At 45.4% G+C, this 12,103-nt stretch overlaps 1 protein-coding gene across 7 annotated transcripts in view; it reads left to right on the top strand.

The window, feature by feature from the left end:
- The window catches only part of ST7 (suppression of tumorigenicity 7), a 137,590-nt gene that overhangs the window by 25,685 nt on the left and 99,802 nt on the right, over window positions 1-12,103 (top strand). Inside the window, exons 1-2 of one of the 7 annotated variants that reach the window (XR_006938465.1) lie at window positions 2,385-3,929; window positions 4,190-4,295. The exons of 4 other annotated variants lie outside the window; for them this stretch is intronic. Coding sequence is in view for 2 of the 3 variants with exons in the window: in XM_040691813.2 (XP_040547747.1) it covers window positions 3,810-3,929; window positions 4,190-4,295 (226 nt within the window). In the remaining variant the exon portion in view is untranslated. Of the gene's footprint in view, window positions 1-2,384; window positions 3,930-4,189; window positions 4,296-12,103 lie in introns of those variants that run through there. 2 more of the 7 variants (XM_040691813.2, XM_040691786.2) reach the window with 2 other exon arrangements.

Below are 12,103 nucleotides of genomic sequence, written 5' to 3'. Positions count from 1 at the left end.
GAGTTATCTCAGGTGAGAAAAGTGAATGACATCCAGCTGTTGATGAGATGATCTGCCCTGCCCCAGGCCAGCGCTCAAACCGGTCAGCTCTGTTCTTCTGCCCTGCTGCCCTGTCCTGACCTACCTAGTGAAAGAGCATTGAAATCCTTGCATTCCCATTAAATATTTGCTACACCCAAAAATGCTTCCAGCAGAAACATCCCCAGTAGCTGTTCTAGAGAAACACTGAATAGAAGCCTGCTGAGGGATATTTATTAGAATTAGCCTTATAAAGCTGTCATAGCAGAATTTATGTTTTCCTCTTTGTGTCGGCTGCAGCTTTTCTGTTGTAATGATTGTGAGAAAGCTCCGAGTGCTCCCCAACCGAAAGGAAAGCAGAGTGGCTGTGAAATCCTGTTCTGCTCGGAATGTGAAGAAAGATTGCCTTGAGAATGCGTAAGAAGAAAAATAACTGACCATTAAAGATAAGAAGAGTCCAGTTCTTAAAAGGGCAGAAACTTTAAAAAACAAAACAAAACCCCAATCCTGAAAAGTAATTGGAACTATTGGTTTCTGAAACAGAGGTGAAGCCAGTATTGTCTGCATAGACATCACCACGTTTGCTTCCTGTTGATGGATCTGTGAGATTGTACGGGTAAAAAAAAGTACTTTGAGTTGCTCTGCACTGTTTATTTTCTCTTTAGTTTTTTGGTCACGTGTATCCATAAGGCTCAGACACAGGGCCTGGTGCTGGTGGGAGGAAGGGCTGATGGGAGCAGGAAGGCCAGACAGGCCCTGTGCTCCTGCGGTGCTGTGGCCACACATCCCATGCCAGCAGCGTGGGCACCTTGGTGTCTGTTATGAAGCAGCAGGTGAGAGACCATTCTTGCCTGAATGCTCAGATGAGTCTTCTCCCCCCAGCCTGATCTGCTTTCTGGCCTTGTTCAGCTTTCCTTTGAGTTTATAGGTAAGGTAAAGCTTGGTTGCTTGATCATCGACCTTTTGAAGTTTATTAAAATCCAGGCTTTCGGGCTCCAGTTCTCACTTGAGTTCAGGCCTCTGTGCTTGGCTATGCGGTCAAAAGTCTCCCATGCAGGATAGCAGCCAGCAAAGCATTGTTCTTCATTGCTTTAGCTGCTTCTTGGAGCTCGCTTATTGAGGTTGAATGTTTTTTCTTATGTCTGCTAGAATCCCAAGACATTACAATGTAATATTGTTGCTGGCACAGAGCAATGAATGTGATCCTTATTGTGGGAAAAATCCTCTGAAAGCCACGCTGGTTCAGAGGAGGTTCATTGTTGGTGCTGCCTTTGGCTCTGGGATGTGGCTCACACAGTGCTGCTGCACAGAGGTTCCACCTCATTCCTGGTTATGCTCCCTACCATTTTATGCTGTAAGCATTCTCCCACTTCCTTCCATTCTTCTGTTCTCTAGAGCGCACTCCAGCCTGTCCTGGCTGTGCCATTGGCTTCCCTGTGACTTGCTTTGATCACAGTTCTCTGGCTTTCCAGCACAGCCTGCTCCTCACAGTGCAGCTCTGCATTTCAGTCTCAGAAAGATTTTAGATAAAACTGCTGTACATCTCAGTGTATTCCAATAGCAGCCAAAGCCCTGGCTTACCTCTGCGGTAACCCTGGTCTGTCATGTCCATCACCGCCCCCAGCAGTCCAGTAGTATTTGTTGATGGTCCTTCACTCAGGCAGTGTTGCCCTGCTGCTGCAATGATATTAGAAAGTCTCTTATTCAGTGCTTTCATAAGCCTGTCAGGTATGTCTTTTGTTGTCCTTTGAATGATGTTAAGGTGGGTTTTGAGGGAAAAAAATGCACAGATTTTGTTGGTGGTGGTGGTTTTGTGTGGTTGTTTTTTTTTTTTTTAGCTCTCCATCAAAGCAAAATCAGAGAATTTGCTTCTTCTCTTCTCTTCTCTTCTCTTCTCTTCTCTTCTCTTCTCTTCTCTTCTCTTCTCTTCTCTTCTCTTCTCTTCTCTTCTCTTCTCTTCTCTTCTCTTCTCTTCTCTTCTCTTCTCTTCTCTTCTCTTCTCTTCTCTTCTCTTCTCTTCTCTTCTCTTCTCTTCTCTTCTCTTCTCTTCTCTTCTCTTCTCTTCTCTTCTCTTCTCTTCTCTTCTCTTCTCTTCTCTTCTTTGAGGTAGAACCAGCTAACAGGGTGGGTTTGGCTGGATGTGGCAACCCATAGGGGACAGCCAGTTCCCCTTGCCAGTGGAATATGGGGTGCGCTGTGGGATTCAGACTGGGACAGGGGAGCAGCATTGTGTCTGTGCCAGAAAATGGGGCTGACTGAATACTGGAGTGACTGCAGGCTCTGGGTGAGGGGATGTGGGCTTTGAGGTGTGCAAGGACACTCACGGTGTGAGTGATCTTGGGGCTAGGGTGAGTGATGGGGCCTGACTGAGGCTCTCTGGACCTTGAGAGCATGTCCCCCATTCTGGTTCTTTCCCTTGATCAGGGAAAATGTGTCTGGACTAGAAATCAATGAGGAATAAGAGCACGAGGAGGAAAACTTTTGCAAAGCATCGCTCACGGCTGTGGAAAGGACCGGTGCTCACCATATGGGAGAGCTGACGTGTATTGCTGCAGAACTGCACTGTGGTTTGGCATTTGACAACCCAGCTCCTTCTGGCAGGGTGTGAAGCTTTCAGATAATGCTGGAGATTTGGGGAAACCCTTACCAGGGCTGGCAGCTCTAGGTGTAGGAGATGGTGGGAGGCTCATAGTGCTCTGCTGGCCGCCTCTTCTGATCGGCTGTGCAGGATGTAGGAAGGGTGTGAGAGGTGTGGGATGGAAGTAGAAAGAGAAATGCTTTCTTTGTGAAAGTAGGAGCAATTAAGTGAGAGTTGGAAAGGGTAAAAACCACACTAACAGCTTGAAGCCAGCAAATTCAGTGCAATACCCATTCATAAATAAAAGGGCAAAAGAGTTAGAATGAGTGAAAAGTGCCCTGTGTGCTCTCCTTGTCTTGATATTCTCATCATACTGCGCTAGATCACATTTTAGGGGACCTTTGTTGTTAAACAGCATCTTTAAAACTAGAGAATGTTCAGTTTCTTTTCACACTCTTCTCAGAAATTACTTCAGCCATCTTTGAACTGAAAAACGGTGCTCTGTATTTCATACAAAAACTGTCTTAAAGGAATATCTTATGTATGTAATCTGTTGATATCCAAGGATTATTTTATCTGAGGACTGAGTTCTGAGTGTCTGGAAAACATTGGAGCTGTTGGTGTGGGGGTACAGAAGTGACCAAAGGCCCTACATTTGGCTAGATAGATCATGACCACATCATCTGCTGCAGTAATAGTATTCTAGCAAAAGGTCAAGATACGCCTCCTATAAAGAGGTGGTTTTGTACCAGAATAAATGGGAACTCCGTGACCTCTGGGGTTGGTAGAAGTGGCGGACTGCTGTGAGTCATTGGTCACTGTGCTCTATTAAACACTTGGCATGCATGAGCAGTCAGTGGCTCTGTGGGGTTCCCAGATCTGTCCCCAGGCAGTGAGGCTCCCCACGTGCTACTCTGGAGAGAGCGTACCCAAAGGTGGCTGTAAGGAGCCTGTCCTGTGAGAGCGTGGCTGCTCGTCGTGGAGTAACAGTCCTTGGGTTACAGCCATGTGCTGCCACAGTGCATTGTGAACCAGTTCTACTAGAGAGTGATTCGGGGAACTTCTTGTGCTAAGAAATGCAGACAACCATAGCTGGGCTGCTGCAGAAACAATGAAACTATGGCTCAGTACTGCCAGCAGAAGTATGGAATTACTTGGTTGAGAAAGAAAATTAAACAGTGGGGTTTTCCATTTAGAGGCTGAGCTAAAATTGATGCGTCTTAAAGAGGATGAAGAAGTTCTGTTTGCTGTTGACAGTATGTTAATTCATCTGCTGACTGGAGGAAAAAAAAAACCCAAAGATTGGATTGAGAAGGTCCCGTTTTCCTCAGAGGTCAGTCATACCTCAAATCAAAGCCTCAGTTGCCTCTTTCAGGTTTTCAGCTAAGGCAAATAGCCAAACCTGATGTCAGATTATTTCAAGAATTGATAAAAAGCATTACAACTGTTTTAAAAATCTAAAACATTATTATTTTTTCTGACTGGCTGTCTACAGCCATTGTACTGTGTAATACCTTAAAATACATCGTGGAGAAGTCTTTGATTTGGGCGGATATGGAATCAAAGGTTCTAATTACCTTTCTTTATCTGCAGAAGCTTCGGAATTGTATAAAATTGTCTGTTATACGGTGCTTAATGATGTGGAAATGTACAGTCATGTCATCACAGCATGGATTTTTTCCTTTGCCTGCAATTGACAGTAAGTTCTGTACTATTAGAGCTGTGAATCATTGCTGTTAATGCTGCCATTTCTATGTATTTTTTAAAGATGCTGAGGGAAGGAGGGTATATAGATGTTGGGGAAAGTTCTTCACTGAGAGAGTGGTGAGGTGCTGGCACAGGCTGCCCAGAGAGGCTGTGGATGCCCCATCCCTGGAGGTATTCAAGGCCAGGTTGGATGGGGCCCTGGGCAGCCTGGTCTGGTACTTGATCCAGCAGCTGGCAGCCCTGCCTGCTGCAGAGGGTTGAAACTTGCTGATCCTCGAGGTCCCTTCCAACCCAAGCCATCCTATGATTCTGTGATAACTGTGCTTTCTGATGCTTCTAATTAGTATTTTTTATAGTACTAAAATCTATCTATTATACTCTTAAACCTCGTTCAGTCTAATCACAGGCATAATTAAGGTCTTAATTTGGGTCATGAATGGTTTTTTAAAGTCTTCACCAGAAAAGTATTCTTCACGGGCACCTGTCTTTATGCTTCAGTAGCTCTGCATTTGGAGAAGCCACAATATTGCTTTGATCCAGGTTTCCCATTTCTTAAAATATGAGGGCTTTAGTGTATGTCTTTTTACTTCAAATGCAGTGCTAGATGGAGTATTTTTTATTTTTTTTTTTTGTTAATGAGTAGATTTGGGCAGATTTACAGAACCTTGAAGAATATTCAGCTGCTAAGGCTGGGTTTTGGGGGCTGAAGCCTTTGAGGTGGGTTGGAGATGCAGTGGGATTCTCAATGGGAGCCAGTGACAGGGCAAGAGGTCAGACTTAAGCCGGAACACAGGAATTCTTGTCCCAACTTAAGAAGATACTTCGTTATTAGGCTCCAGAGCAGGTTGCCCAGGCATGTTGTGGAATCTTCAACTTTGGGGACACTAAGAACCCATCCTGACATGGCCCTGAGCAACCTGCTGCAGCCAGCAAGGGGTGGACCAGGGAGCCAAGCTTGGCCGTGGCTGGGTGGGTGGAATAAGGATTGACTTGTGTTTTGGCTTGAATTGGCACAGCTGTCTTGCTCTTGTTTCAACCACCCCTAGAAGGTGATTTACCACTTCGCCATGACTTTTAGCAGGAGAGCTGTCTGCACTATCCATCACCTGGCCCTGCAGTTTATTGTTTCATTAGTTTTTCCTTTGTGTTTACTGCTGGCTGTATGAACTAGTTTATCACTCTATTTTAAGCAGACGATTATAAGGAAAAAACAAGAATGATTAAAAAGGCACATTTCAAAGAAAACAGATATTTTAACTCTAGTTTGTTAACCAGGAAATTGCCCTTCAGAAAGCTCCTGCCCTGAAAACATCTCCTGGCTCTGTAACCTACAGTGCATGTAAATCAACAGCGTGGCTGAGCTGAGCTCTTACCATGGCTCTAGCAAGTAAAACGTTCCAGTTCCCTTTTGGCTTCCACAGTGAGTGTGCAACACATGTCTGTCTGGAGCAGCCTGACGTGCATCAGCACGGGCAGTTATCAAAGTACACATCATAGGGCACATTTCAACAAGCGGTGCTATGCAGCTCTCTTATTATTTTTCCATTTTCTGTGTTATTTTAAAGCAAAGCAAAGTTGCTGACATGTCTTTAAGCAGCTATTATCTAATGACTTGCATTCAAATTGAAGATAATTCAAGCTTGTAAATGGCAGTGAAAGTTGGTGAAGGGTTAGTTTGCTGATGAAATACAAGTTCACATATGCATTCCTTTCATTTGCATCGGTAATGCAGGGCAGAACTTGAACAAAGTGGACTATTTTTCATAGAAAATATTCTGCAAAAATAATTGCTCTGGCAAGAAGCACTTACAATGAAAGCAATGTTCCAGAAGAGCCTTAACTCTCTCTGCACAGACGTGCGAAAGGTATTTGGAATAAGGGGCACGCTGAGCACATGAGTAAGACACAGTTGGTCTTTCCACTGAGGTCTTTCCTCTGGACTGGCACCACATGCCAGAGGAAGCTGTATGCTCATAACTGGACATTGGATATCATATATCCTTATTAAAGCACTCAGCCATTTGCTTTTCCCTTCCTATAATGTGTTGAGAAAGTTACCCTTTATTTCAGTTTCAATCAAGCAGATAGTTAGCAACAAGAAAAGTAATAAAGCCTGTAAGTCTGTTTCTACTGGTTTATAAACAGATGTGAGAGCAGGGAGGAGGCCGTACTGGACCTCATTCATCCAATGTGCAGCATTTCCAGTGATGTTTGCTGCGAGCTGAAGAAAGGTACAGTAGTCCATGTAAATTATTAAAAAATACATTTTCTTGCAGTCCTCTTGAGAGTTTTCAGAAGCTCTGTGTGCAGGATATATTTCTCATCCTGTTTCTCTTAAATGTAAGAGCAGGGAACCTGCAAGCCCTGCCCTGTGGGGCGGCTGTGGTGGTGGGAGCCAACCAACCTCAGCCCTGGCGCGGGGACGGATCGTTCCTCCTGCTTGGGGATTTGTTTTGGCCGACAACCAGAGCGTGTTCCGCTGAGGATAAGTGGTGTCAAACGCTACTTGCCTATAGTGTAAACAGGGCCAGAGGCTGAAGTGGGTAAATAATACTGACTGACAGCACACAGCGCTAAGAAGAGCCAACAGTGATCTGAAGACTGATGTGTTATATGGAGAATGGAGGAGGCGATGTACTCACCCTGCAGCTGGCGGTGGGGAGGTGCCGTATGCGCATGCTCTGCTACTGAAGCAATTCTGTCTGGTTTGACAACTGATTAGGTAGGCTGAGTAAATAAATCCAGTATGCGAAAAGGGCTACAAAGCCTTCAGCTTGAAAGGAATGCGTCTCTGTGCTTTAACTTGCAGAAGGAGGAATGTTTGATTGCGAGGGAGGCTTCTCTTTGGTGAAGCGTCTGTTGCTGATTTTATCTTCATTGTGTATCTGCAAAGGCTGTGCTCGGCATGGACTTCCTGCTTCAGATGATAAGGCTGATAAACTCCCCTTGCCATCTAGTACTGGTCACAGGCCCTTGAATCTTTCATGATGCTGAAGCCAGAGAATATACTTGGCACAGTGCTTCCAAGTATCAAGATACTGTTAAATCAATGGTGTCATGGATATTTGTGCGGCTGTACACAGCAGAAGGTGTCTCTCTCAGCTAAATACCTGCTCTTTGGGTGACTTGGTCATGCTGAAGGCTGGGATCCAGTTTGAGGAACCTTGTACCAACAGTAAAGGGCACAGCACAGATCCGACGGGGAGCTGCAGGCTCGCTGGACCTGCACAGTGCAGTCTGCTCGTGGGGATGCCCACAGTTAGTGTAGAAAGTTGAACAGGGTTAATGTGTGGTCATCTAGCCGCTGCTAAATTGCCATGCTGCTAATTATCATACCCATTTAGAGTCCTGCTTCTACCACAGTGTTCATGCATTGGACCACCGCTCGGCAGGAGGTGCACACAGTAGTTACTAAGGTTTCCCGGTATTTTGGCAGCAGGGTGTTTTCACTGAGGGAACCCTCTGAGCCAGGAGGTGCTGTGAGCTCCTCACGAAGGCAGTCCTTGCAAAGGCAAGTTCTCATGTGAAGCAGGACTTAGGAGCTTCTGCAGTTTTCCTTCATGACCGGTGTCTGGCAGGAAGGGTGCTGGTGCAGCTGCATCTGCCACGAGGAAGGCAGGTGGCACCACACTTTCCAATCTTATTTTCCTCTAACTGCATAGGAATGCCTTCTGTTACCATGACTATGCCTGACATTTTCTTTAGTGCTGTTTTGTTGACGAGAACATTTCCAAGGTGTCCATCAAGTTTAAGAGCCTACTTCCCCTCAAAGCCGGTGGGACGACGCTTAAGCACTATGGTGGAAGATTCTTCATCTGTGTGCTCCTCAGGTTGGCATTTATCCAGGAAAGTCTTTTTCAGTTTGGAGAATTCTGTCTTTCCAGGAGGGTTTTTACCGTTCTGCTGTTGAGTGTACATCAAATGAGGCTGCTGTGGCAAGGTCCAGGCCTGGAGCCTGCAGTCTGTGTCTGAAGGGGACACCTGGGCCTGCAGCGGTGTGTGCAAATGGGATTTCTAAAGCAGCTGCTTTGATTGTTTCATCAGCTCCTACAAGAGGCTCTTCTCCCTCAAGAAAACCTCTGTTTATCAAGTTATTCAAGCATGTACCTATCTGCTGGACTGGCAGTGCCTGGAAGCTGACTGGAGCCCCTGGAACCAGAGGCTGTGACGCTACCAAAATCTTGTGCCTTGGGAAAACCGAAATCCTTAAATGCCTGCAGGTTCACGCAGTAGCACCGATGAAGCTTAGTTTCCAGTGGATTTTGTTTCCTAACTCACCGTACAGCTTCATTATATTTAGGGCTGCAGTGTCAGTTTATCCAGCATAATGCACTCAGATATCCACATAGGAAAATAAGAATAAAACTGATGGAAGTTTTCCCCTGGTTACACCGTGAACTCCTTTATGCAAGATACATGTTCAGCACTGCACTCTCTCATGCAGTAGAGACCCCTATATGTCATCTCCTCCCTATCTAATTACTTGCTGTCACTCAGCACGCAGGGTGCTTGGTTTCTCCTGCCCGTCTGCAAAGTGGGGTTGCCGTGGATGATGCTTCCAGTTATTAAGCAGGGACTTGTGCACACACACAGTGTGTCCATGTGAATCTTACTTCCTTCGGAAGGCTGTGCTGAATAGCTCAGGCACCTTCTTGTACTGTCTTGTGGGTATTCCCTTCTAAACTTAGAAATCCTTCTTAATTTTTCCTGCACGTGCAGTGAAATCACTGCTGTAAAGTCAAATCTAATGTTCTTCTCATGTTTATTCAGACTGAGAATTAATTTAAATTTAATCTTCCTCTCTCGACAACCAAACTTAGTCCTAGCTGTGAAGTTTTGGCATTAGATCAGTCACCATTATTAATGTGGATCATAATGCTGTGTTGGCAGTGTTTACTACTGTTCTAAACCTCTCTGTTTCACTATTTTTGCATATAAATTGGATATTTTTGTGCTTTCTTTTTCTGGGGCACACATGTTCTCACTGATACCAGTTTGCATGTGCTTTATTATGAATAGGCCTTAATCCTAATCTCTCATCCCTCAGAGTTGCATTAAAAATGTTAGTTTGTTTATAATCTATTTTTAATTTGTTATCCACCTCTGCGCACTCCCCCGTGTGAAGCTTTTGCATGTGCATATGTGCGGCCCTTTGGCATAGATCCGTGGAAATGACCCTAATTTTAGGATGAAAAAACAAAAAAAAAAACCCCACAAAATATTTCAGGCATTCCTCTCAATGTAGAAAATACTCACTCTTCATCTCCTAATATTTTACTACTTTAAAAATGCGTATAAATAGCTGTTTAAATGAAATGTGTTTGATTTAACCGCAGCGCTCGCTGGTTGCTTCCTTTGCTTTCAAGCTCCCCTAGCTCATAACAAAAGGTGGTGTGTTCTGCTGGTACATTTTTCAGATACAGCCATGGCCCTGTTTCACCACGCAGTTGAATGTGTTTGGGACAAAACCGGCTCTCAGAGTTTAATGAAGTCATGCTCTGCTGAGGCCTGGGACTTGCTCTTGTTGGAAAACGAATGCATTTAATTTAGATTTGAAATGTTACTTGCACACGGTAAGCAGGTAGTCCCGCCGTGTTGGTAACTGTCTACATATTTTTGGGTATTGTTCTACGTTTAAAGCAAAACTGACCAAACTGAAAAGAAAACCAGCAAAACTGCAATAAAAAAAGAGGTGAGTCGTCATCCTGATCTTTTGACAGTACTGTACGGAAGATGAGGTACGTTCTGCCATTTATTGGATAATACTGCATAATTTTCCAGTCTCACACTGATGATAGGAAGGGAAGTGGTTGTAGAAAATGGCAGACTGAATCTGTATCGATTGTTGTAGGGAGTGGGAGTACCTTTCTGCTCTCTTGCTCTCTGTCAGCAGACCCCAGCTATTCAAGTATAGTCCAGGGGCTACTGGAGGAAAATCAGATTTTATTGCCTAGGGTCTCAAAGCTTTGTCACCTGTAGAAGACAGAGGCCCAAGATTTGAGATTTCCTTAAGATGATGATGCCAATGAGGAGCAACCACTGAGCCATGTGAAGACAGCGAGATGCCTGCCTGGCACCCACAGCTTCAGCCTTACCCTAGCATTAAGTGCCTGCGCTGGGCCAATCTTTTCTTTTTTTCTCTTTCTCATATGCAGTATTCTTTACGTACAGCTCTCTGTGTGCAGCACACTGTCATTTCCTAAATGCCAGAGCTTTGTGTCCATTAACAGTGTCCTGGGGGATGCAGAGCACAGGGAACTTCTCTGCTGATTGCTGAGCTCTTCCCATAAAAGAACAGATTGCAATAGTCATGTACAGAGCAGTGCTGAAGCTAAGATGTTTTTTAGAATTAAAATTGAAAGATACTACAATAATGTAACAGTGCCCTATTATGGCTCATTGTATCTCTTTTCAAAAATGCACTTTATCAGTTGCACTTTCTATCTCAGATTATGACCAACACAGGTGTGTGTGCTCCAAAAACTGAGTGTCTGAGGCAACTGTTGGCTAAAATTGCTGCAGAAAAAGAATTATGTGAAATGGGGTTGCATAAACACGATATGGACTGTACAGAAATATCTGAAAAAATCAGTGCAGAAGCAAAAAATAAGAAAAACATTCCTGTAGTCAGGAAGCTGTTCTGGTCTAAATTCTGCTTCGTACGTTAATCAGTTTAGAGACCTTGATATTTCTTTCCCTGCCAGCTCACTCCTTCCTTTCTGTGCCAGTGAAATAAGGGAACTGTAAGTTGCAAAGAGGGAATGGCTCAGATATCCGGGGATGTTTTCCACCGTGCTGCTGGCCCAGTTTCTGGGCGGTCTGGCTCCTGGTGTGGTCCTGCCTCTTGGGAACCGGGCACCTCCACTCCCAGTTGCTGGCCTGGGCACAGGGGGAGTTCCTCTGTTTCCAAAAATGACGAATATCAGGTGTTTCTTCGCAGTGAAATTGTACCAGCAATGAAGATCCTCCCCAGTAGACTTATGAATTATTCACCAGAAATGCTTACTGAAGCTAATTAAGTGCTAGAAAAGTTGAGCAAAATAAGGCCGTAGAAACTCTGAAGTCATGGAGCTGCAGCTCAGTGATGTGTGCTGTCATTGCTTTCCAGTATTCTCCGTAGCCTGAAAAACATCTTTGCAGTGTTTTGTTGGTGTATCGGGCTTACATGGCAAGGTGTTGGTAGCAGGGGCTGTGGGGCGGCCTGTGAGCAGAGCCCCGCAGTGCCCCATGCCAGAGCAGAGCAGCTCCGGCTGCTCCAACAGGGCCTCGCTGCTGCCAGAGAACAACTGCTGCACAGCTGGGAGAGGGGGGAGAAACGAGAGAGCAGCGGTGCTGTGGGCACCGAGCTCAGGGCAGGAGGAGGGCAGGAGGTGCTCCAGCAGCTCCATGTAGCCCAGGACAGGCCCGTGGAGGAGCAGGCTGTCCCCTGGATGGTATGGCAGTGCATGCGGCCTGAAGGAGGTATGGCCATGGATGCCCCCGCAGGTGGGGGACCTGTGTGGAGCAGTGCCTGGAGGGTGAGCTCCATGGTATGGAGCTGAATTGGAGCGGTCCTGGGATCTGTAGGAAGGCCATGCTGGATCAGCTGAGGAAGGACAGAAAAGGGTGAAAATGAAGTGCTATGTACTGACTGCAGCCTGCTCTGGGGGAGGTGGGAGAAGAGGATAGATGTGAGAAGGTGTTTTTAGTTTGGTGTTAGTTCTGACTGCTCTGGTTTGTTATCAGTGGGCAGTAAATCACGTTCATCTCCCCATACTGAGTCTGTATGGCCTGTGGTGGTTATTGGTGAGTGATTTCCCT

Source organism: Gallus gallus, chromosome 1, assembly GCF_016699485.2.
Source record: "Gallus gallus isolate bGalGal1 chromosome 1, bGalGal1.mat.broiler.GRCg7b, whole genome shotgun sequence".
Classification (NCBI taxonomy): Eukaryota; Metazoa; Chordata; class Aves; order Galliformes; family Phasianidae; genus Gallus; species Gallus gallus.
Note: the sequence above shows the minus strand (reverse complement) of the source record. Positions and strands in the feature narration are given on the sequence as shown.